The 26,469-nt window shown below is 36.5% G+C and overlaps 1 protein-coding gene across 1 annotated transcript; it reads left to right on the forward strand.

Annotated features, from left to right (window-relative positions):
- The first annotated feature begins 6,026 nt into the window (after positions 1 to 6,026).
- SEC22B (SEC22 homolog B, vesicle trafficking protein) lies at positions 6,027 to 25,871 on the forward strand. The gene is made up of 5 exons (XM_047784875.1): positions 6,027 to 6,266; positions 15,557 to 15,666; positions 18,401 to 18,561; positions 19,466 to 19,612; positions 23,948 to 25,871. The coding sequence occupies exons 1-5, from the start codon at positions 6,192 to 6,194 to the stop codon at positions 24,100 to 24,102; spliced, it is 648 nt and encodes a 215-aa protein (XP_047640831.1). The 5' UTR covers positions 6,027 to 6,191; the 3' UTR covers positions 24,103 to 25,871.
- Positions 25,872 to 26,469: the final 598 nt, after the last annotated feature.

Raw genomic sequence — 26,469 nt, forward strand, 5'->3', positions numbered from 1 at the left:
ACACACCATATCCTCAAAATAACATAAAAATATAACAATATTACTTTTGGAGCAAGAACTTTGTCATAAAATGGGGTACATACAAACACACAGAATAAGAAGATTAACAAAAAATGTATTGTATTACACAAAATTTTAAAAAGTCAAATCCTCCACCAAAAGTATATTGTGATACAACCTCTTCCCAGCTAAAGGCTGGCAGAAAGCAAACAGCTGAAAGTCTATGACCTCCAGCCACTAAATTGGAGGGAAAGAAATGTGCTAAGATCATGTCTGTCCCCTGGTAGAGCCTAGGTCCTCCTCTGCGTAGGGCTGTTCCCAGTAATAGGTATTTTTGAGAAGATGCTGGCCTCAGTGGAGGTACATTCTGGTGTACTCTCCGCTGTGTGGTAAGGAGTCTGCCTGGCTCAGTGGGGAAGGTCTGCTGCTTTCCAGCTAGATGGATAAAATGTTAGTAAGACTTTTGGATCATCACAGGTCTAAATACATATTTCCCACTCAGTTTGATCAGTAGTAAAAGCAGTATTACTATTTCTCTTTGGTTCCTACATCTATTTTCCAATTTGTTATCAACTCATAAGAGGAAGAAAGGATTGTTGTCTTGAGCCCCTAAAACTCTAATGCAAAGCTGCCAATGTAATATTTTTAAGAAGCAATGAGTTGCAAAAACAGCAGACTACAAAAGAGGAATTGCTTCTGGGATTTTGGTTATTATCTGCCTAAGGGCTCCAAGATAAGCTTCCTTTAAGAAATGACTCATAGAACGTCGGGTCTCACTGTCAGTTTTCCAAAAGCAGAAAATCATACTCCCTAACCAAGTAGGGAGGAAAATGTCCCATATGGGATAGTGCTGGAGAGGATAGGCTAGGGAGCTGGAGGAGGATGACTATAAGATACTGGTTAACAAAAATTGTGTCTTTGGAAAGTAGAGAATTCACCATAAGAAAGAATTAGCAGTAAGTTAGGTTGTGTCCTGTTTTGTCACATTTAATGTCTTATTGGATTCAGTTTTATGGCAGGTAGAGACAAATTAGTGAGGCTAATTTTTTTTAACAAGGAAGAATAACAAAGCCTAATAATATCTGACCCTTACAATTATAAATAAAATCACTCAGAAAGAAAGTTGTTCAGTCATTTCTGACACACCAATATGGGTAGAAGAGAATAAAGAAGCAGGAGCTGAAAGACCATGCGAGGAGGGAACCAAAGAACAGTGGAAGCTGTTGAGACCATGGCAGCTAAGATTAGGAAGTTGCAATGGCTGCTAGGAACAATTCAATCTACTTGGACTCTACAGAAGGGGAATAGGGCTGAGGTATGAGGGACAATATGAGTAGACACTCAAGAAAAAAAAAAAAAAAAAACCCAAATCTTTTATTCTTCCAGACTGATGGGTGGGAAAGCAATGAGGGCTGAGGTGAGTTCCGGGATAATGGGAGAGAGACAGAGCCAGGTAAAAGAATGTAACCTGTACCGGCAAACATCATGTTCCTTTTGTTCACATTTGTATAATCCAGTGCCTGCTATTCCCAGCCAACTGAACAATAAATATCTGTTGAATAACTAGGTGGGTGAATGAAGAGATTGGTGATGGATATGTCTTCACTTAGTACAGTACCAACTATGAATTATGCTGTTTACAACCAACGAAGTATTATCTCAGTCCATGAGCATGCCACTCATTTAGTCATTTATTCAATAAACGCTGAGCATTTGCTAGGTTCTAGGAACAGGATACTAAACTCTGGGGAGAATAACAAATGACTACTGTTTTGGCTCTGAAAGTGTAACAGAACAGGACCCCCACCCACCCCCACCCCCATGTCCTCTACTTGTCTGTCTTTTGTCTACAGAAAAACTTTAGTTAACGAATAAATTTAATCAGATAAGTGAGGAAAATACAGAAAGAAAGGAAAAGAGTCAAGCAAGACAAAATAATAATAGTTTAGCCTTAAACAAAGTCAAGGAACTTCAGTTCTTCCTCAGGGGCTATAGATAATATTTGAGCTCTTTTGCAGGAGCTGAAACCCCCACCAGGTGGAAGAAGTTAACTGTAATTGGTCCACAGGTATGAAGGCCCAGACCAGTTGGAACCAGGTTAATGATGTTGACTCCTGATTAGCTCACCACCAACCTATCACCACCAACCTATCAGAAGAATGTCAACAAGCTGATCACATAGCCCACAACCCCCCTCTCTCATCCTGTCTTTGAAAATCCCTGAAAGCCTTCTGGAAGTTCAGGTACCTTAAGCACTAGCTGCCTAGACTTCTTGTTTGGCCCTGCAATAAATGATGCACTTTCCTTCACCACAATTCAGGGTGAATAGATTGGCTTTACTGTGCATGCAAAGGAGACTCAAGTTGGCTATCAGGGGAAGAAAGAAATCTGCTAAATCTTTTTAGGTTCAATATTTTAGATGCTATCAAAACTACTCCAACTACCCTCACAATCGCACCATCTCAAACTCCAAGGAATGGGCTTGGTCTCTGCTTGGCTTTCCCCACAAAGTAGGGAAACTGGACAAACATGATGAAAGACACAGTTTCATAAGGTAGCGTCTAGAGAGCAGGAAGTATTTTTGCTAAGCTCAATATCTGAAGCAGGTTATCTAAGGAAGTAATTATTTTTAAATAGGGGCTTTCACATTACTTACAAAGCGCACTTTGTTGGCTTTCCTCCTTCCTCCCCCAAATCTTTACTTTCACTTTAATGTCAGGACCGACTGAACGGACGACACAGGTTAAGTCTGAACGAACTGACGAATCAACAAAACAAATTTCTACTTTCACGGAGCTCGCACCGTGGGACGGTTTGGTCAGGGTTGATAACTCAAAATAACCACCAGCACAGACGCAACCAAGAGTAGCGGATCTGAGGCGTGGTCCAGGGGCGGGCGCTAGAGAGGAAGGCAGGGCCGCTCTGGATTCCCTAGAGGTAGCCAATGGCCGCCTAGAAGGCGGAGCTTTTCAAACTGACTGGCATGGAAACCGACCGATAAAAACCTAATCTGGATGAACTGCTGAGGTCTGCCCAGAAGACTTTTGGCGCTGATGGATAGGAGGTGTGAGGTCAAGAGAATTTACTCATAGAAGCTGCTGTTTTCTAAACTGCGAGAGAGCGTTTCAACTTTTAAAAAACTGGTTCGGCCATACTAAGCACATATGGCTGGATATCAGCCCAGTTATAGCGGCTTTTTTTTTTTTTTTTTTTTTGTCTGCCATGAACATCACTTCCTTTTGAGAAATGCTTTTTCCTATGTAATTCAAATAGGAGCCTTGCTATTTACTTGCAGACCTCTTCTCCTAAGCAGCAATGTTTGGTCTGGGGTTGATACGAGCCACAGCTTGCTGGGACTGTTATTTATTCGTCTTCAGTACCTAGCTCAGTGCCTGGAATATAATTAGGCACTCAAGGATTGCTTAAAAAATAAATGGATACAAGCTTCTAACTCTTGCTTTCTTTGATCTGGCTTGTAAAATCTCTGCAACCTTTTGACTCTGCTTTAATGGAAAGTCTCATTTTGTTTTAGTAGCTTAAGTTGCTTTCAATATGTGCTTTACTCGATTTCTTTGTTAAGTTTTAAGAATTTGCTCTCTGATACTCAAATTACTGTTTAACTTTTCCCCCCTAGTATAATGTTCACAAGCTCCAAAATTGTTGAATTTGACCCATTTCACAGTGTCGTCAGGTTTCAGGCAGACGAAGAATGTGGATAAGTTTTATAAATTCTAAAGTTCTGAACAAATATTTGTTGATGCCCTTTTCTCATTCAGTATAAAAAGTTGAGAATATTCTATGTATTGATCCCGGTGTTTGCCATTCATTATTGCCCAGTCCTTTATTGCCAAAAGGACCAAAGGGCAGGAGCGCAAAGGCAGTGTCTGCATGTGAATGAGATGATGCTGATTAAGTCAGAAGCAAAAGCCATTCAGGTTCTGGAGTTCCTGAGTGCTGGGCAGTTTCATACAGCGACTACTCTGGCATTCTCCTGATGGCCACTCAATGACCTAATAAGACACTGTCTTCTCTCAGGAACAATAAATTTAGTGTTTCTAAAGGGTGTCAGAATCATCTAAAAGGAAAAAAGTAAGCGGTATGAGTATGAATGTTGTTTCAAAAAAGGGTTGTTCTAGGGTGATTGCATTCCTCTATTTTTTTTTTTTGATTGTAACAGAAAATAAGCCAAAAAAAAAAGGGAAGTTATTATAAAGAAATAATGGTGGTTCATACAGTCCAGGGGCAAGGCTGCTTATAGGCCTTGGGAAGAGCCTAGAGCTATGAATTGGAAAGAGGATGGGACTCTGGGATTCTTGCTCCTATTCTGCTTCTCTGTGCCTTCTGATTCTCTGATTCACGTAGACGTACTCTTAGTTAAAATATTTGTATTATTAATTTCCCATTATTGGAATTGTTCCATCAGAGGCTGAATGACCATCATTTGAAACTGTAGTAGAAGATATGTCCTTGTCAAGTGGGAGGAAGGGAATTAGATCAGGTTATATCTATGAGCTATTCTAAATGTAAGATTTTACCTGCTTAGGCTGCCATATACACAAGGATTGCCTTTAATTTTACTTTCTCACGGTCTCGTTAATAGCACCATCAATTTCTTAGCCTTGTCTACATTGCAGCCCTTCATCTTTTGTCTGGAGTCAATCATTAGGTCTTCCTCCCAAAATCCTCTCAAGAAATAATTTTAGGGAGTTCCCACTGTGGCAAAGTGGGATAAGAATCTGTGTTGCTTAGGTTGCTGTGGAGGTGTGGGTTTGACCTCTGGCCTGGTGCAGTGGGTTAAGGGATGGGATTGCCACAGCTGTGGCATAGGTCAGCTTGAATTCAGTCCCTAGCCCAGGAACTTTCATAGGCAATGGGTGTGACCATAAAATTAAAAAAAAGAGAAATAATATTAGTTTTCTCCTAATGGCTGTAGAATTGAAGAAAAAGTAACAAAAGGATGAGCTCTTTAACATATAGATAAATGTTAAGACAGAGTTGTATCAGGATTAAGAGCATAGGCTTTAGAGTTCAATCTCAGCTCAAATTCTGCTCCCATTACTACTAGCTGTGTCACCTTGGAAAAATTACTATCAGGCTTTTTTATCCAACTATGAATTGGGGACCTAACACTAAATAACTTTACTCATTTTTTTGGTTAAATAACTAGTATCCGTAAAGCACTTAGCAGTGTTTCTATTAATGTAAACACAATTAGTGCTCGATAAAGTGTAATTGATATAAGTAATAAAATACATTTGCATAATTTTTTTTAGTTTACAAAATATGTGCACCTACATTTTCATGCTAAATAATCACAAAAATCCTGAGAGGCAGGAAATATCCTTGTTTTAAAGATGGGGACACCAAAAAAAAAAAAAAAAAGGTGGTAACACTTCCCCAAGTAGAATTGTCTAGAGATTGCTCCAGTAAGGAGTGACTGTACAGTTACTGGAAGTTTTGCAAGGCTGTCCTGTACCTATCATGATACAGGTAGCAAAGACCCCAACATTTGGAAGAGTGACAGATCTATATGATTTCTTAAGTCCTGTAATTTGGTCATTTTCTTACACGTGCAATACATATTTTTACCGAAAACTATTCAAGGACCTAGGGATACAGCATAAACAAACATGCAGAAAACTCCCAAACAGCATGTGCACACATATTTCTGCATAGAAATAGAAAAATACATAAAGTATTTTTATAGGATATATAATATAGAAAATTAAAAATTAAGGAGGAAAATACATAGCTTTATTTTCAGTTTTTTCACATACTCTTCATTTAAGTACCCATTAATTCCTACCCTCCTTCCCAGCCCTCTCCCCAGACTTAAAGTATCCAAACTAGGAAATCCTACTTCAGTTTGTGTGCCACGCCCCTTCAAGGGTCAAGGCTCAGACAAGGCTGGAAATTCAGAAAAGTGGGCGGGGCCTTGGAAGTTTCTGAAGATGGAAGGAGAGACGGCGGAACTAGTGTTCGAGTAGTTGTGGTTCTCCGGGGAAGCCAATTCTGGGGACCGGTAGTGGAGAGCTCTGGACCTTGTTTCCGGCCACCTCAGCGGGAAGCGGAGACGCCAGCAGCTGGGTTTTCGGGAACTAAGGTAGAGGCATAACTGTTGTCGCGGCGAAGCAAGTCAAGACGCACCTACGGCCGTCCAGGCTAGTTTTGGGTCTCGGTAGTCTGTGAAGATGGTGTTGCTCACGATGATCGCCCGGGTGGCGGACGGGCTCCCGTTGGCCGCTTCGATGCAGGAGGACGAACAGGTGAGCTCCAAGATCCCCATGACCCCGAGTTCCTGCCGGAGCGCTCTGCTCTCAGCGCCTGATTCCTTTTTAAGACATGGAGACCCTGTCGCCTCCCAGACATTCCTGACCCCTGCGAAGTGCTTTTTCTCTTTTGGCAGTGGAGAAGACTACTTGTTAGAAAAAATCCTTCCTGAAGGCGAAGGTAGATTTTTGTGTTACCTGTTCCTCTTTAGAAAAACGCTCTGGAGAAGGGATAGTTTAGCTGAGTGTGATCATCCAGTGCTTCGTTGAAATCAGGATTTTTAATTTTTCGCTGCTAATAAGGCTGACTGACAGGTCTTGGGGGAAATCAGCTCCTAAATTCTTTAACTGTTCTTACTGTAGCACCTGATCCTTGACCTAGCTTGCTGACATCTATTGAAAGTAGATGAGATAATATTGCCACATATATGCATCTGTTTGAAGGCGCCTGTTTGAAGTTCAGTACAGAGCCTTCTTTCAAAGTTATGCCCAATTCCCACCTCCTCCAATAAGCCTTACTAAATTCCTGTTATTGGAATTAAAATCCCTGTGTTGACTCTTTACATTTATTTTACATTTTCCTTTTTCCTTCAATGAGTTGAGTTTCGTAGCAGGTAAATAACAAATGTTAGTCATCTTTGTGTTTCCTGTAGCTTTTGCTTGTAGATGCTCAGAAATGTGTTAATTTAAAAACAACAACTCTAGATATCTTGAAAGGAAGATGCTTTGTGCCTTAAAAATCACAAGGGAAACTCCTGGTGTGAGACAAGTTCATGGAGCATGGTTGGGAGGTTCCTGAAGAAAGGAGGCTGAGAATGAAATTTATATAATTTATTTAAAGTGATCAACTTTATTTTACTTTCTCATGCAACCTAATAAAAATTTTTTTAAAAACCCTGAAGGCCTAAAAAAAGACGAGATATAGAAAAAAATTTGTACATAAATTTTTTGACTTTTCATTCAATATATCCATAAAAAAAAAACCTTAATTAAACACATCAGCTGTACCAAGCCAGTGTTAATATAGGGGATTAAGGGACATAGTCCCTACTTTCATGGAGTTTACAGTTTAGTGGAAAAATAAGCTAACGAACAATTAAAATGTAGTAAAACTACAACAGAAGAGGAAGAAGTTTCTGTGGTTGAAAATGGAAAAGTTACCTAAATTGATTTTGCAAGATCAGGAAAGTCTTCCCAGAAGAAAATGGCATCGAAGCTGACAGTGTCTCCTGATAAGGAAAGCTTCTATTTGGTTATGAGCTTTTTTAGGTTTGATTTGGAAATACGTTTAAACTTCGACTTTTAGGAGAATATTGATAACGGATTATAAAGTTGCTTTGCTTAGCAGGTCATGCTATGTGAAATATTTTCTATTCATTCCACAAAACCATGCCTAATTTGGTATAAAATTTGAAAAATAGAGCATACCTTGAATTTTCAATTGTGAAAAAAAAATTCTCTTCTTCAACATTAAACATTTTATAGGACTATGCAGAAAGGGTGAAATTGTTAAAATGAATGTAGGAACATGCTTTTTATGGAGATGGTGTGGATTAGTTTTCCTTGAAGGATATGTAGTTTGACTAAGAAATAGTTTTCCCAAGGGGGCAGAAATCTGATCAGTTTTCCAACTATTTGAATTCCAATGTGGGCAAAGATTTGAAAGTCTCTGTATCAGTAGGCCCTTATTCTTTGCTTTGATACGTTATTGGAAAAAATTAGTTGATTTATTACCGTGTATTTCCTAATTCCAAATTTCGTATCAGTCTACTAAGATGGGTTGCTTTGTTTAATTGATAAGGAAGATATTTTACACAAATATATTTTTGTCATTGTAATTGCACAGTGATTTCCATTAGGAATTTTGACTTTGATAGCCTTTCCTAAACTTTTAATATCTACAAAAATATGAACCTTTGACTTATTTTTATTATTATAATAGTATACAGCACATAAATAGAGTGTCTGCTACACTACTACATACTACTGTGCTAAGCCTGTTAAATGAATGATTTCATTCAGTCTTCGTACAAACGGTTAGAATAGGTACCATTGTTATCTCCATTTATAGATAAGGAAGTTCTGAGACTAAGAAAGGTTAAGGCTCTTGCATAAAGTCGCACAGCTAGTTAAGTAGTGGAACAACTTTTCATCAGGGTTCCTCCCTCCCACCTTTCCTCCCTTTCTTTCTTCCTTCCTCCCTTCCTTCCTTATTAACCTACAACCATTATGTTAGTTCCAGGTGCATAACATAGTGATTTGATATTTCTGTCATCAGGGGTTTTTAAGTTTGGCACTGTTGACATTTTGGGATGGATAATTCTTTGTTGTGGGAGAATTGTCCTGTGCATTGTAGGATGTCTAGCAGCATCCTTGGCCTCTACACCTTATATGCCAATAGCGCTACTACCGCCCTCCCTCCAGTTGTGATAACCAAAAATATTTCCTTACATTGCCACATGTCATCTTGAGGGAGTGGGGACAAAATCACCCCTAGTTGAGAACCACCTTTTTTTTTTTTTTTTTAATTTTAGATTAAGGTATAGTTGATTCACAATATTATTTTTCAGATGTACAACATAGTGATTCACAAATTTTAAAGGTTATACTTCATTTAGAGTTTTTACAAAATATTGGCTATATTCCCTGTGCTGTATAATATATCCTTATAGCTTATTTATTTTATACATATTAGTTTGTACCTCTTAATCCCTTACCCCTATCTTGCCCCTCTTCTCTTCCCTCTCTACACTGGTAATCACTAGTTTGTTCTTTTTAATATCTGACACTAGAGCCTTAGTACCTAACTGCTATACTTTACTACCCCCTTCTAAGACATTTTAATAATGTATTTACTTCTTAGGAGTCCGGAAATAACTTTTTGAGAAACGGATATCTTGGCCAAGTAATTTTATAATTAAGTACCTTAATCATCCAGGCCAAGTAATTCAATGTATTCTTTCAGTTATTTACACTGATAATAGATACATTTTGGGTAGTTACTAGATGCTAGTCCCTGTACAAACTGTCTTATTCCTGGAGATGAACAGTTATTAAAATAATACAATGGAGAGTTAAAAAAAAAAGATACAGAGTGTCTTATGCACTATTTCCTCTGTGCTTTAACTAGAATCAAAGGCCTACCTCAGGTAGAGAGATGAACTTTTCAAACCTAGAGTTTTCTAACTGATACTCTGTTTCTTCCTTTCTGATATATTCCTCCTTTTTAGGTGTTTCTTCATCTACCTTTCTGTTCTACCTCAAAGTGAACCATGTTCTCTTCTCTCATTTTGCCCCAGCTCTGTGGTCATGAAGGTGTTTGATTTACTCGAGTACACGAGTTGATTAGTCACTTTACTGTTATCACTTTTAGAGGAAAATGGTTGGTTCTTAATGCCTCTGGCCTTTGATTAGTTGAGTTCAACAGGGATTTTAAAATGATAAGAGTTTAGCTAAAGATTCTTATAAAGGCAAAAGATGGCATTTGATACAATAAAAATTATGGTTGTGTGGCAGTTTACTACCCTGTATCTCCTGCATTTCACATAATGAACCAAATCCTAAAAAGACTGTTGGATGACCTCAAATTAGTTTTACAATTTGTGTAGGCATTCACATCCACTTCACTGTTAGATTACAAGCAGCTGTCTTTGCATTATACTGGGTACAAGTTTTCATTAAGTCTGTTCTAGATGAAGTGAATTAGGACATCTAATCTATTTTTAGATAAGCTGGTGGACTGTGGGCCCTTTGTGACTGTAATCTTAAAAGCAAACCTAGGGTTTATTTGTAAAGCAGTGATTATGTTGTTTTGTGAAATCAAAATCAGAGCTGCCATGTAGTTTCTTGAGCATTTCCTATGAATTAAATTTAATTTTAAATAGTAAAACATCACCTAGAAGGTGGACCTACCATCACTGGAGCAATTCTAATTGTAAAGATGGTATAGCATGCTTAGGAGCAGGGGTTCCAGAGCTGGACTGCCTGGGTTCAAATCCTAGCCCCTCTCACTATTGGCCCCAAGTCCAAATATTGTAGGTACAAATGTTCAAATAGGAATGAATGAATGAGTAATTTTTCCCATTATAAAATTAATTTGTGATTTTATAGACAATTCAGTAATTATGTACAAGCAAAAGGACCAAAAAGTTAATAGTGATTCTTACCTGTAATCCCTATTAATTATATCTATTTGATGTGTAACCTTAATCTTTGTGTGTGTGTGTTTGTATAAAATTAAATAATGGGTAATACCATAAGACTAATTATTTTCATTTAGTTTATAATGAATATCTTCTCATATCATTAAATATTACCTAACAGGGAGTTCCCGTCGTGGCTCAGTGGTTAACGACTCCTACTAGGAACCATGAGTTTGCGGGTTCGGTCCCTGCCCTTGCTCAGCGGGTTAACGATCCGGCGTTGCTGTGAGCTGTGGTGTAGGTTGCAGACACGGCTTGGATCCCGTGTTGCTGTGGCTCTGGCATAGGCTGGTGGCTACAGCTCTGATTCGACCCCTAGCCTGGGAAACTCCATATGCGGCGGCAGCGGCCCAAGAAATAGCAAAAAAAGGCCAAAAAAAAAATCACCTAACATAATTTAAGTGGCTATAGTATTCTATTATATAAGTACATACCGTATGTTATTTAACCCATTCCCTGTCCTTATTATTGAACTTTTTTTAAAATTATTTTTATATACATTTGTAGTTGGTTTTTTGTTTGTTTTTTTTGTTTGTTTGTTTTTGTCCGTTTAGAGCTGCATCCATGGCTAATAATCAAACCTGCATCACAGGCTAGGGGTTGAATTGGAGCTGTAGCTGCTGACCTACACCACAGCCACAGTAATGCAGGATCCAAGCCGCATCTGCGACCTATACCACAGTGCATGGCAATACTGGATTCTTAACCCACCTAGCAAGGCCAGGAATTAAACCTACATCCTCTGGATACTAGTCAGGTTCATTACCACTGAGACATGACAGGAACTGCAGTTTTCTCAATACATATGTGATGGTTATGTATAATTTCACAGATGTGAAATTGTTGGATAAAACATTATGCAGCAGAATTTTAAAATTTCTAATACATATTGCCAAAAATAACTACCAGAAGGATTGTGTTAGTGTTGTGTTCCCAGGAATGGTGATGCTCATTAATCAGCAGTATAAAATGTTGGTAGGTATGCTGTATTCTTTATGTAAATATATCCCAAGTCTTGTACATTGGCAGTCACTGCTTTGTTCATTGTAAATTCCTGAAATTGTAGTGTGATTTTGGCCATAGTTTCTTGTAGTTGATATAGTTGTTAATCTCTCCTCTGTCAGGTTGCAGTAATGTTTACAATGCCTCTTATAAAGTCAAAGGATCTGTACCAGTCTTCATTTGACTGATGGGTTTTTGCCATTTTCTTTCTTTCTTTAAATTGAAGTATAGTTGTTTAAAAATTATATTTGTTTCACACGTACAACATCGTCTATTTGTATAGGTTATACTCCATTTAAAGTTATTACAAAATATTATACATCCGATGATGTATATCTATGTAGATTATTTATTTTATACATAGTAGTGTGTGTCTCTTAATCCCCTACTCCTATCTGGCCCATCTTCCCTTCTCTTTCCCCACTAGTAACCACTAATTTGTTCTCTGTATCTTTGGGTCTGTTTCTGATTTGTTCTACTCATTCGTTTTATTTTTTTATATTCCACATACGTGATAACATTACAGTATTTGTCTTTCTCGGTCTGACTTTCCCACTAAGCATGATACCCTCTAGGTCCAACCATGTTATTGCAAATGGTAGAATTTCACTCTTTTTTATTTACTATTTAACTGGTTTCTTTAAGGTGCTTACTTGCCTTTAGCTGCCATTTATGGTTGTGGTTATTTTATGAATATCAATGTCTAAGTTCCACCCCCAAGACTCTGATTTAATTTATTCGAGGGTGGAATTTGGGCAGGAGTAGTTTTTCAAGATTCCCAGGTGATTCTAGTGTGAAGATAAGGTTGAAAATCATTGCTCTATGTTGGTATTATTTTGTGGCACTTCAGTAGCATTTCCAACTTTATTTACATCCCTTGCATCTGCTATTGTGGGGTCAGATACCTTCAGAATGCCTCAAATGGCATTAATGAAGGGAACAGATTGGCAAATACCTTTCAAATTTAGGAACATAGGCTATTGTATACTAATTCAAAGCATATGATGGTATTCACTACCCCAACTGGCTGGCCAGTCATGAGAAAAACAATATATAAATAATACTATTTAATGTAATGTTAATTATTACAAAATGTTATTAATATATAACTGTGCATCTGCATGTTAATGTAGGAATATTTCTCAAGTGCACAGTCTTATAACAAATCATTGCCGTAAAAACAATGCTAAACTACAAATTGATATTTCTAGTGGTCTCTGCAAGACTCCTCTGGTTCACCTTATGCTTACTTACTTCCTTTATATTGAAATTTCCAGTTCATCATTTTATTTATTTTATTTTACCTTACTTATTTTTTTGAGTTATAATTGACATATAATATTATTAGTTTCAGTTGTACAACATGATTCAATATTTGTATATGATGTGAAATGATCACCAAAATTAAGTCTGATTACCCTCCATCACAAAAAAAATAGTTATAAAAATTGTTTTCTTTTTTTTTCTTGTGATGAGCACAATTTTTGTAACTATTTTTTTTGTGATTGCCCTCTGGCAATCTCCAGTCTGTTCTTTATCTATGAGCTTGTTTTGGAGGCGGGATTTCACTCTTTTTTAGAGCCTAATTCTGTTGCGTATATATTACCACATCTATCCATTCATCTATTGATGAACACAGGTTATGTCCATATCCTGGCTATTATAAATAATGAACATAGAAGTGCATGTATCTTTTTAAATTAGTGCTTCACTTTTTTTTTCAGATAAATACTCAGAAGTAGAATTGCTAGATCATGTGCTAATTCTATTTTTAATTTTTTGAAGAACCTTCATTCTGTTTTCCATAGTGGCTGCACCAATTTATATTCCTACCAACTATGCACAAGGGTTCCCTTTTCTCCATAGCCTTGCCAACACTTGCTATTTCTTTTTTCTTTCTTTTGAAATGATCACTCCCACAGCATGTGGAAATTCCCAGGCTGGGGATTAAATCTGAGCCACAGTTGCAGCAATGCCAGATCCTTTAACTCACTGCGCCTACAGGCTGCTGGTCGAACCCATGCCTCCACAGTGACCAAAGCTGCTGCATTCTTAACCTACTGTGCCACAGAAGGAACTCCTATTATTTCTTGTGGTGTGGTGATATCTCATTGTGGTTTTTATTTACATTTCCAGTTCACTATTTTAAATATAGTTTAGAATCCTTTACTTGTATATTTGTTTGCTTGTTACATGATTTTATCATTGCTTCCTTGTTTTTACTATAAGACCAGTGGTTTGCCATCTGGATTTTAAGATTTCACTTTGTACTTTCTCATAGTTAGACCTCAGGCCCAATCCCAGGGAGAACCTCATATAAACACTTTTCTATTTAAATATTTAGTTATTAAATATTTACCAGAAAGAGACTGTGTCATATCTTTCAATTCAAAATAAATAATTCAGATTCTCTTACATTATAGATTATTATAAAATACTGAGTATAGTTCCCTGCTTTTTTAATAGAAAAATCAAAATCTTTTATTTCCCCTTGCCTACAACAGTCTTTGCAACCCTGACTGTAGAGGGGAACATTTAAAAATAAGGACCCTGCCTCATCTGGTTAATTTCATCCAGCTGGACAGAGAATCCCCCTTGGGTTTTTTGGATTCTTTTCTGAATTTAGTTTAGTATTCATCAGGGTTGAGAACCACTAACCCAAATGGACCATAATTTTAAATTCATAAAGTTAAACCAGGAGTACCTATTGTGGTTCAGCAGGCTAAGAACCCGACATAGTAACCAGTATCAGTGAGGATGCAGGTTGAGTCCCTGGCCTTGCCCAGCAGGATCTGGTGTTGCTACAAGCTGCAGTCATGGTTTGCAAATGCCAAATGCGGCTTGAATCTCGTGTTGCCGTGGCTGTGACATAGGCCTGAAGCTGAAGCTCAGATTCGACTTCTAGCCCAATAACTTCCATATGCCACACACAGCTATAAAAAGAAAAAAAAAGTTAAACCATTATGAATTGTTTTTTATATATATAACTTAATCACTGTGTTGTACCCCTGAAACTAAAATGATATTGTAAATCAGCTATACTTCAATAAAAAGTAAATAAAAATAAATAATCCAAAATGAAATAATTCCTTAGCATCACATGGCAAGAGTTGTTGTTTGTTTTCCTCCACTATGTGGATAAATAAATAATTTATGTTTGCTTCCCATCCTACATGTACTTCTTTTCTGTTTCAGATCCAATAGGTTATGAGGTATGATTTTCTCCTTTTAAAATGACATTGCTCTTTTCCACAATAGACTTTTCTCCCTTTTAAAAAAATTTATAAAATCACTTAGAAATTGTTCAGGAAATTATTGCCTGTAATTCTATCACCTGAATATTATTTTCATTTTTATATGAACATATCCCTTGCTATCCAAGTAGATTTTATTTGATAAAAGATATTTGACTTTCCAATATTTGCCCTTGCTTCTGTTCATTTCATTTTTACCTAGCTGCAGTTGTAGTATTCATAATAATTTGCAATCATGGGTGTTCACATTTAGTTTTGCTTAAATGCTCAATAGTGTAATACTTTGTGGAAGACTTTGCTTAGTATTTCAGCATAAAAATGAGATTCATCAGTCAGGATTTTCCCCTGAGTATAGAACATGTTGTGCAGTTTGGTACCAGTAACAGTGCAGGTGAAATGGGAGGGCACTGTCCTAAGAGTGGAAAGAACACTGGATTGAAAGAGTGCCTTAAATAGAGTTGGGGAGTACACTTTAGCTTTGTAGCAAATAACTAATGTGATTTTGTTGAAATCTAGGGATTTTGGTTTTGTTTTGTTTTGTTTGCCATGCCCACAGAATCTGAAAGTACATGGGCCAAATGTTGAACCCGTGCCACAGCAGCAACCCAAGCTGCCTCAGTGACATTGCCAGATTCTTAACCCAGTGCACCACAGGAGAACTCCTGGTGGTGCACTGTAAAAGCAGGCTATTTTAATTTTGTTAAAATGAATCTTATTAACCTATAAATGAAGGACTTTATACACATGATGTCCTCAAAATATGATGCTTCTCACTAATGGATGCTTCTTTTTTTGTGGAAAATTCTTAAATGAAGGTGTCTTTTTTCAGTCTGGCCGGGACCTTCAGCAGTACCAAAGTCAGGCTAAGCAACTCTTTCGAAAGTTGAATGAACAGTCCCCTACCAGATGCACCTTGGAAGCTGGCGCCATGACTTTTCAGTGAGTGTAATCCTGATTTCTTTGTGGTCATTTAAGTATAAAATACAGTAAATACAAGTAATATCTGATAAGAATGGTAACTTTTTTTTTTAAAGTAAAGGTAACTTTAAAAATACAGTCTCTCCAAACCACATCTTTCTGGACCCCAGGTTGGTATCCTCCCATCTTTAAGGGATAAAAAACCCTGTAAGACAATGGGGGGGGCGATTTTCTTCTCCCTCCTAGCTGTCCTGGCAGCTGTTTGCTTTCCTGTAATAAAGACTTTGATTGCTTGCCAATATATATAGTCTCTCCATGGAAGCAACTTTCCTGGCTCTAATTCTGCAGGACTGAAATCTTCATTTCTATATTCACCATGCATACAATAATTCAGCCTATTATCCTGTGTCTGGTATATGCTGTGTCCATCATGGAGTAATAGATAACTTTTGCTTTGGGAGCTTCCTGGAGCCAGACATATGTAGGCTAGTACCCTTGTTCAAACATTTATTGACAATGTGACTTTGAACAACTCACATATATTTCTCTGAGCCTCAGATTCCTCTGTAAAATAGGAAAAGTAATCATAGTTTTGTGAGGATTCTGAAGGAATCCATGTATATCACTTAACATCTTATCTGGCTCATAGAGAATAGCCAATAAGTGTTAGTTATTATTTAGAAAGAAGAAAATTATGGAAGGTAATTTAAGAGCATCTAATCAGTGGTTATAGGTAATGCATACAGCTAAGAGAGGGATCAAAGGACTTTACTGGATTTCAGATTATCTGTAAGTAATTGGTATTAAATATTTAATGCGTGTCAAGTTTGAAAGTGATAAAACAGGAAGGATTAAAAAGTTAAGAGAAGACAGAGAAGATCAGAGGAAAGTAAAATGGATAAGCTAAATAATCCTACTGTTTTAGGAACTCAGGTACTAAGGTAATATAGATCTGGGAGTAAATTGCTTTTTAACTTAAAAGGAAAAAAAAAACTTATCAAAACTTATCAAAAACAAGCAAACAATTATACAAAACCCAAACAAAACCCTGGCCTAAAAGACAATAGTAGATATTATGTTTCATAAGGTATTTCACCATGAAAAAATATTCAAAGCACCTAATTATATAGTATTTTTATCTCTACCATGGTTAGGAACAAAAGACCTAAGAAAGATTTCATACAGTTGAAAAGAGATTTTCTTCTGTCTGGTTCTTTTAGGACCTTTATAATCTCATCTCTTTGTTTCCATCCGAGAGCTATTTATTAAAGATTTATCCTTTGCCAGGTATTTTCTTGCTTAATGTCCAAAGCTTATCCTCTTATTAGCAGAGAGAGACACATATGCAAACAAACAAACTATCCTATAACATCTTAAGACAAAGGGCTATAATTGGGATATAAATGAAATGCTGTGAGAGCAGAGAGCAGGCGGCAATAAATTCCCATTTGTAAAGAGTAAATTTGAGGAAAGGGGATGGAGGGAGGGAGAAAACAAATTTCACAGAGAAAATTATAGTAGAATTGAGCGTATGAAAATGAACAAGGTTTCTCAAGGTACCTAAAAGAATATTATGGTTAGAAAAAAAGACAGTATAAGCAGAAATCCACAAGGATGTGAAAGAACCCAGTTTATTGGAGATCAGCATGTCATTTGATGTGTTAGGATACATGATGGAAAGTGGCCTACACTTGTTTTGGAGGGTTCTGAATACTATACTAAGGAGTATGATTTTATTCTATAGGTATTAGGGAGTCTCTAGAGTTTTTAAGCAGGGTAATATGGTCGTATTTACTTTTTTTTTTTATCATGTTTACTTTTTAGGAATAAAGGTGGTAGTTTAGAAGATGGTCCAAACTGAAGGCAAGGAGACTGGTTAATTAGGTGCCAAAGCAAGAAATAGGATATCATCATTATTATTATTTTTAAAGGCCTGAGAGATCAAATAATTGACAATAACTATGTACTGTGGAGTCCTAGGAAGCCTTAGGAGCCACATATAAAGGACAGGGATGGGGTATGTGTAATGCTTTGGGCCCTTAAACTTCTATTTAAATTAAAGAACTTCTGATTTGATTTGCTATACATATTGGTCTTCTGAATATAATTTTTCCTGAAATAAAGAGTACTGTGGCTAAAAAGACATTTGAAAACCGTTGAGTAGCCTAATCTCTTTCTAAAACTATCTCAGACATGTAGTCATACAGCCTCCTTCCAGAGTGCCGGAGCTCACTGTCACAAGAGGAATCAGTTCTATTATTGAATAATTTCCAGTTGATACACAGAGTTCTTCTACACTGGAAATTAGGAAATACTATTACTCCTGAGGTTGTTATTTTCTGTATTCATTATATATTATGGCATTAATTTCCAACTTTTAAGTATCCACAAAAATTTCCAGTTCCACTGTTTTTCTTATAGTTGGAAGAAATTTAAATGTATATATACTTGTTTATCATACACAATCAAAGGGTGGATGGAGTTACAACTCCAAGTTTTCAAGAAAAAGTCTTAGGTATTAAGATATTTTGGTTGAAGGATTAATTATGTAATGAATGAATATGTCTAAATATTCCTTTTGGAATATACTTCTAATAATGAGAAAATGTTTGCTTTCTGATTCCAGTGATTTGTGGTTTGAAATACTTTCTGATTTAGTTAACTTCAAAGGGCTTCCGCTAGAATATTTTCAAAAATTTGTATGGTCCTGAGAGTCTACTTCAAACAACTTTTTCTTGCTTTTCTGTCCCTTCAGCTACATTATTGAACAGGGGGTATGTTATTTGGTTTTGTGTGAAGCTGCTTTCCCTAAGAAGTTGGCTTTTGCGTACCTAGAAGATTTGCACTCAGAGTTTGATGAACAGCATGGGAAAAAGGTTCCAACTGTGTCTAGACCCTATTCCTTTATTGAGTTTGGTAAGTTTTTGCTCCTCACCTCTCTATCAAAGAAGCAGATAATATGGAGAAGCTATTGATAGAATTTTGATATTTCTTTTTTCTGATTTTAACCTGCTGAAGTTTTGTATTCTGCTTCCTCTTCCATTCCATGCCTTTTGTCCTTTTGAATGAATGAGACTTCCTTCTCATAAGTAATTTTCTCTGATCTTTTCCTCTTTGGTGGCCATTGCTCTTTTTTGTTGTTTGGTATGATTCTTCATTAGGGTAAAAAAACTATGCTTCAAATTTTTCCCCCAACCCACATGCCCCCCAAGATCCTCTAATTTAAAAGAAGTACTAGAAGATATTTGGTATTGGGGGATAATATTTACTACATACAGAAGTAGCGATCATAGGTGTCCATATTTGTACACGAATTATAGAAGTGTTTATCATTGATCAGACCTGGTAAAGTATCTAATGGTAATAGATCAAAGGAAATGTCCTATAAGTATAGGAAGTGAGAACAAGTATGATTAGACTACGTTGTTGACATTTTTAGTTAAAAAAAAGTTAGTTTTACTATCTCTGAATATCTGAAATATTTTAAGTTTGCTAGATAAGTGGATCTTCTTGCTTTTTAGAAATAAAGAAAATTTAGCAAAGCATTCAATTTTCCATAACTGTGAACTCTCCGATTTTTATTATATTTTTATAATGTCTGGTTTTTCTTAAATTTTATTTTTATAGAGCATAGTGGTCCAGTAGACCTAAGAAAAATAAGACTGCTGCATCAAGGTCACACAGGAAATTGTTGGTACACTCAAATTAGCTTAAAGGATTATATATAAAGATATGAATGGGTTATAAGTGAACCATAAGGTACAGTAATCTGAGACCATTAAGATGAAAGAATGTGTTGCTGGTCACTTCGTCATTCTAGATACCTACATTCAGAAAACCAAGAAGCTCTACATTGACAGTCGTGCTCGGAGAAACTTAGGTTCCATCAATACTGAATTGCAAGATGTGCAGAGGATCATGGTGGCCAATATTGAGGAAGTGTTACAACGGGGAGAAGCACTTTCAGGTATGTAAAAGCAGTACAGGTCTTGAAAAGAAGTGGTTTTTATTCCTTAGGCAAAGATAACTTATTTGGGGGGTACCTTTTAAATGGTTAGATTCTATCCAGCATTGTTAAGAATTCATCTCAAAAATAGATTACATTACAAGCTTCCAATATGATATGTTTTTTCATAGCATGGTTAGTTTTTGTGGAATTGGAACAGTGTAAAGTCTCATTCCATATCAGAAGCGATTACTGTTTCCAAGATATTTACAAAATTAGATAAGTATGTACAGAAACACTTACTTAAGGGAAATGAAAAGATGAATGTAAGGAAATTGTCAAAGATTTATTGCAGTGGGTTTTTGAGTAGCCACTTTGGGAGACTTTGCTGCTGCCAGAACAAATGTTATAAAATGCCATTTTCATTAAGGCATTCCTCTGCTGAAAAACTTTTAAAACCTCTGACTACAAGATAAGATCTGGTCTAGTCTCAGCTTACTTTTCATTCATTCAGTGATTATTAAATGAGTACTTGTGATATGCGGGGCTCTGTTCTCTGGAATGGAAGATACGAAGATTACAGATGTCTCTCACTCTCCCTAGTTCACAAAACTTCTGCCTCAGCCAGGTCAGCTTCCTCATTATGCTGGACCTGTTCTTTAAGATCTAGATATGAACTGCCTCTTCAAAGAAGCCTTCTCTCATCCTTATAGCCCACAACACATTAATCTCTTTTGTCCTTCAAATTCTTTTTTTTTCCCTGCGCTTTTCAGGGCCGCATCTAGGGCATATGGAATTCCTAGGCTAGGGGTCGAATCAGAGCTACAGCTGCCAGCCTACACCACAGCCACCACACTGTGGGATCCGAGCTGCATCTGCAACATACACCACAGCTCACAGCAACACCAGAGCTCCGACCCACTAAGCAAGGCCAGGGATTGAACCCGCATCCTCATGGATGCTAGTTGAATTCATTCCTGCTGTACCACAACAGGAATTCCCTGTCCTTCAAATTCTTAAAGCACTTACCTAAGTAATGTTTTTTAGCACATACTGGAATGTGTTTGTGTTTGTGTACTTACTTATTTAATTTACCTTAAAATTTATGTACTTACCTAATGTTTAAATGTTACCGAAGTGTTTAGTATAGGCATGTACTCTTTAAAGATAGTATCCTTTTATGTTTCATATCTACTTACTATATTTCTTTCACAGTAATGATCACAAATAGTTTCCTTAACATATGTATTTCATGAATTCAGCCCCATTACATATTCATGAATATATGGGTTTTCCTTTATTATGAATTGCAGATTTTAACCTTCATGTTAGTAGTCAGCAGTTGTTCCAGCATATAGCTTCACACTTTTTAAACATCAAATTCTGGGTGCGTGAGTCTATGTAAATTTCCATCCTAACAGGTTCTACCTGGGATAAAGTAGACAACAGGAATTTTTCTTAAATCCAAATTTATATACCTGTAAGTTTATCAAAAGTGTAAGTGAGTCTCTTCTAGTGCTTCTCTGATTGCAACAAAGCTGATATGCTGATTAGAAAAGAAGTACATTTCTAGTCTTAAGTAATTTCATTGATTGGGAAGATAAGAAACATTGTCACAATAATTTATAGACAGTATAATGAAACAAATGTCAATTGAACACTTCCTTTGTGCTAGGCAATATAGTATAGGGGAACTTTACATGTATCTTCTTTATTCTTTAGAGTAATCCCATGTGAAGTGCCTGGTATCAAGCCAGTTTTACAGATAAAGAAGCAAAGACTCAGAAAAGTTAAATAGCTTACTACAAGTCACACTGCTAGTACTCGGCAGAATTTGTTGGCCTATGGAGTCCTTATTCATCTTCAGTGAATGACAGCTTTAAATCATGTAGATAGACAATAGGAGCTGTAAGGATATAGAAGGAAGTAGATAAATGTGAAGTGAACAGGAAAGATTTCTTGAATTTTGATAGATCAGGAATGAGTGAGGAATGGTATTTTAAGAGGAAGAAAAATCATACCTGCACAGAGCATATATGAAGGACAGTGAAAAGATTAGCTCACCTCAAAAAAATCTTTTCTTCCTCGCTAAGCTTCTCCATATTAAGAATCCATATTTTATTCCTTCTCTTCCTAAGTTTTAAGGTTTTAGAGCTAGGCTACTTCTCATTTCAGACCAAGATTAGTTCTTATGTGTTTTGTTTTTGTTTTTTAGCAAAATCAAATTATGCCTTTTTTACTGCTTAAATATAACCTGTTTCTTTTAAGCCACAGGTTTTATTTTTATTCAAATGTATCACTCTACTAGACTGTAAATTCCATGAGTACAGGGATCCTGTATGTTTTGATAATTGCATCCTCTAGCACTTCTCATGGTGCGTATAAATTTAAGTATTTGCTAAATGACTTTCTCCAAAAATAGCTTTGTCTTTATGATACCATATGTTTCCAAATGTTCCTATGTAAAGGAATTCTCTTAACTATTGCTTATTTCATATGACCTAATATTTGTTCTTCCCAGTTATTCTTGACAGATTTAGATTCATTTAGCAAATATTTATTTTTTTCAGTGCTGCCTATATGCCAGATGCTCTTCTAGACACTGGGAATATAGTAATAAACATAGTGATATTTAAAAATCTTTGTCCAGGAGTTGCCACCCTGGCACAGTGGGTTAAGAATCTGACCACAGTGGCTCAGGTCACTGCAGAGGTGCAGGTTTGATTCCCCACCCACTGCAGTGGGTTAAAAAGATCCGGCATTGCTGCAGCTGTGGCTTGGATTCAGTTTCTGGCCCAGGAACTTCCATATGCCTCGGGTGTGCCCATAAAATTTTTTAAAAAATAAAAAATACAACAGTCCCCCATCCCCCACCCCAGTGAATTGTATGTTCTGATAGACTGACTGGAAAGATTCCTTGTAGCATTATCATGACTGTTTCTCATCCTTTAGCTGTTTTCTTGCATGACTAGGTGCTTTTCTTACAGTTGGTAATTTGGAAGTGGCTGTCATGCCTGTGTTATTAAGTAATGCCACGTTTCTCAATCAAAACCAGTCTCTATGAAGCAACTCCAAATATTCCAAAAGCATTCTCCAAGGAAGAACAAATTCAGATTGCAAAATAGTTTTTCTGAAATTTAAAGAAGTAAAGGGTTTGATTAGAATTTATTTATGCCAAACAGAATTTATTTTTTATCATTAAAAATATGCCATATATTTTAGCCCAGTCTAGCTTGTGTCTATCTGGCTATTTTTCTATGTGCTTAGTTAACAATTAAAAGAAGATAATGACATTACAAATGTCCTTATAGGAAAAAAAACTTTCAAAAAATCTTTTTTTTTTGCTTTTTTTTTTCTTTAGGGCCACACCTGTGGCATATGGAAGTTCCCAGGCTAAGTGTCGAATCAGAGCTGCAGCTGCTGGCCTCTGCCACAGCCACAGCAATGCGGGATCCGAGCCATGTCTTTGACCTACACCACAGCTCACAGCAACGCTAGATCCTTAACCCACTGAGAGAGGCTAGGGTTTAAACCCTCATCCTCATGGATACTAGTTGGGTTTGAAACCCACTAAGCCACAATGGGAAAGCCCTAAAAATCTTAATTTAGTAGATGTTGATAGTTTTCTAGCACCTGCGATTGTATTTTCATTATAATACAGCTTTCCTATGTCTATTGACATATCATTTCTGATAGTTTATCTCCATAATAATAATCAGTAGTAACTGTGTGGAAAGTCTTAGAAACTTGGTAGCAGTCACCACTGAGATATAGTTTAATATGTGTCTGGTTCATTGAATTTTCTGGTTACTGCATCTTTTATCTTACATGGATTATCATTTGTCAAAATGTGAGAGAATCTGATTTAGAACATTAAAAGATAATGAAGATGGTTATTTTCAGCTAACATTCATCAGATGTTTACCATATTCAAGCATTATGCTCACTTTACAGGCATTCTCATATATCTATAATCCTATGTTATTATATGACCCCTATTTTATAGAGAAAGAAGCTGGGTCTTAGGCTGAGTTGGTCATTGTCACTTGACTGGTGCAATTGAGATTTGAACCAGAGTCTGAGGCCAGAGACTGCATTCCTAACCATCTCACTATACAGCCTCAAGAATTTGAACATAAGTTGATCTGATAATTTTAAAATGCATTGTAGATTTTACAGTGCTTCAGGATCATGAGTTAATCAGTACATGTAACCTTACTCTTAAAATAAAAGTGATAATTTAAGCTTCATGGTAGTTTGAAATAGTGCCATTCATTTTGGTTGTTTTTATGTCTTAATACATTTGATACAATACTTGAGACTCATTAATGTTTTCCTTTTTTTTATCTTTGACAGCATTGGATTCGAAGGCTAACAATTTGTCCAGTCTGTCAAAGAAATACCGCCAGGATGCGAAGTACTTGAACATGCGTTCCACTTACGCCAAACTTGCAGCAGTAGCTGTATTTTTCATCATGTTAATAGTGTATGTGCGATTCTGGTGGCTGTGAAATAGTGAATCCCGTCATTGGCAGAGGAGAACCTAGAACCTGGCAGGTGTATGTTTTCAGGAAGCTGAGCTCACAGAGATGTGTATTAGAATTCAAGTGGAACTTCTGCCTCTAAAGACCTTGCAAGAAAAGACATGTCCTGAAAATGAAAGATTACACCTCATTTAATGAAGCTTAACCCTATGTAGAAAGTCTCTTGGGGGCAGAGGCTTTCTCTGGGTGCTAAGCCATATATGTTAGGGAACAGTAGGTTGTTTTATTTTGTTTTTTCCCCTCCCAGTGTTTTATATTTTAGATCAGCACTGACTGGGGCATTCTCATTCTCTAATGGAGCCGTCAGTGAGATTTGGCTTAACCAACCTGTGCTAGCAACAGTTTGAAATCCCTTCAGAGAAGGCAGCCCTTTGGAAAGTTTTTTGACCATCTAATCAACATTCCTTTTGTTGGTGACATTTGTTATTTTCAGGAATCTGAGTTGTTGATGGCCTTTTAAACAAGACTCCAATATGTGAAGGTTAATTGCTGTGCTACAAGAGATCCTATCTGTTGGCCCCTGTAGAAAGTTAACCTTTGTTATTTTCCCTTTATAATATTTTGCTTATTGTACAATTGCTCTTAGGGTTAAATGAATTATATTAAGATGCCTGAAATTATATTATAGCACTCCTTGATTAAGAAGCTAACATGTTTTCTGTCATTTACTCCTCAAAAGACTTAAAATTAGTTTGGGACATTCTTAATTTTATTTTTATGCATCTGGTTTATATTAATATATGAGTGAGTACAGCATATGGATAGTCAGAGACCCCTGAGTTAGTGAAAAGCAAGGCCAGCTCATAACTACAGCTTTGTCCTGCCCCTTTCTCACTTTCTCCACTATGGTTTTCCTCTCTTTCTCTTGCCAGAATTTTCTAACATTTTAAAAGTTTCAAGTCCATTAAGTATCTTCTCAGGATATTCTCAAATTTCAAAATAGAAAATGTTCAGCTGTGTAGTTAATTAAATTTAAATTTTTCTGGAACAACTGCTCAAACTATTAAATACATTTATCAAGTCTGAGAGCACTTCATACCTGCTTCAGTTATGGAAATTCTCTGAGAATGTTCTAGAGATAGGTAACTGATATTACAGTAGCTTCTAATAACAAACAAATACTTATGATTTTTCCCTTTTTTGCTCAGGGATGATGAGGATTTCCTCTTACCTTCTGAGGTAGAATTTTTTAAATGGGGAAAATAGGCCTTTTAAATACTGTCACAAGGCTCTACAGTATAACCTATAACTCCTATATACACTGCAAATATTTCTTTAAATTGTACAGGTACATGAGCCACCTTCTTACTTCTTACAATCTTCGGAAAGACCTTTAACCAGTAAGCAATTTTATAACTCAGGATCATCAAAGCTACTGTTCTGATTCCTGATAGAGAAAAACATCCTATTTCCTTATAACAAGGCAAGGAGAAATGCTTATTTTATTCCTGATAATTTACAGAACTAGAATAAAGTTTTTTTCTTTCCATTTTGGACTTAAGTCTGCCAATTGGAGTTTTGTGCATGAAATAAGTTACTTTTTATAGAGAATAAGTGCTTTTAAGTTCCGAAAAGGCTTGGCCCTAAGTAATGATGTTGGTAATAAAAGCCTTTGAAAGGCTGAAAACCTAAGTAGCATTTGGTACTTCTGTAGGAGTGGAGAATGGCAGCTTGTTGTTGAGAGTTGCATACTGCAGCCAAGTGGTCAGCAATGAAATAAATACTTCTAGAATGTTCCCTTCAGTGTGAAGTTTTGTTATCTAGTTAATTTACGTGCATATATTTAGGTACATTTCTACCTAAACTCAGGTTTAATTTAAAAATGAGATGGGAGGAATGATAAACAAAGGGATAAGAAAGTAGTTTAAGATTATGATCGTAGAAAATGAGAAAACAGGTCTCATGATATGGCTCCTACTTCTATTCTTTATTAGAGAGAGTGGGAAGACCTGAGTAGATGAAATGTATCAGCAACTGAATAGGCATCTAAAATAGAATGTTATAAAGTGCTATTCAGATTTATCAGGGGTGCATTAAGAAAGGACACCTAATTTACTGGGAAGGAGTATGGTAAGAGAAGGAGAATGGGTATTCCAGAGAGAGTCAATGGCTTGTACAAAGTCAGGAGTTAAAAGAGTGAGGCACATTTGGGGGGTTGTAATTAACTTGGTTCAACTTAATTCATAGTGTAGGCAACTGAGACTTGAGGAAGAACTAGTTGGGTACACTGTCATGCAGTGCATTTTGACGACACAAGCGTCAGTGGCAAGAGATAGCATCAGATATATAGTTTCAAATGATCATTATGGCTCTAGTGTAAAAGATACATCAAAG

The sequence above is a fragment of the Phacochoerus africanus genome, chromosome 6, assembly GCF_016906955.1.
Source record: "Phacochoerus africanus isolate WHEZ1 chromosome 6, ROS_Pafr_v1, whole genome shotgun sequence".
Taxonomy (NCBI): Eukaryota; Metazoa; Chordata; class Mammalia; order Artiodactyla; family Suidae; genus Phacochoerus; species Phacochoerus africanus.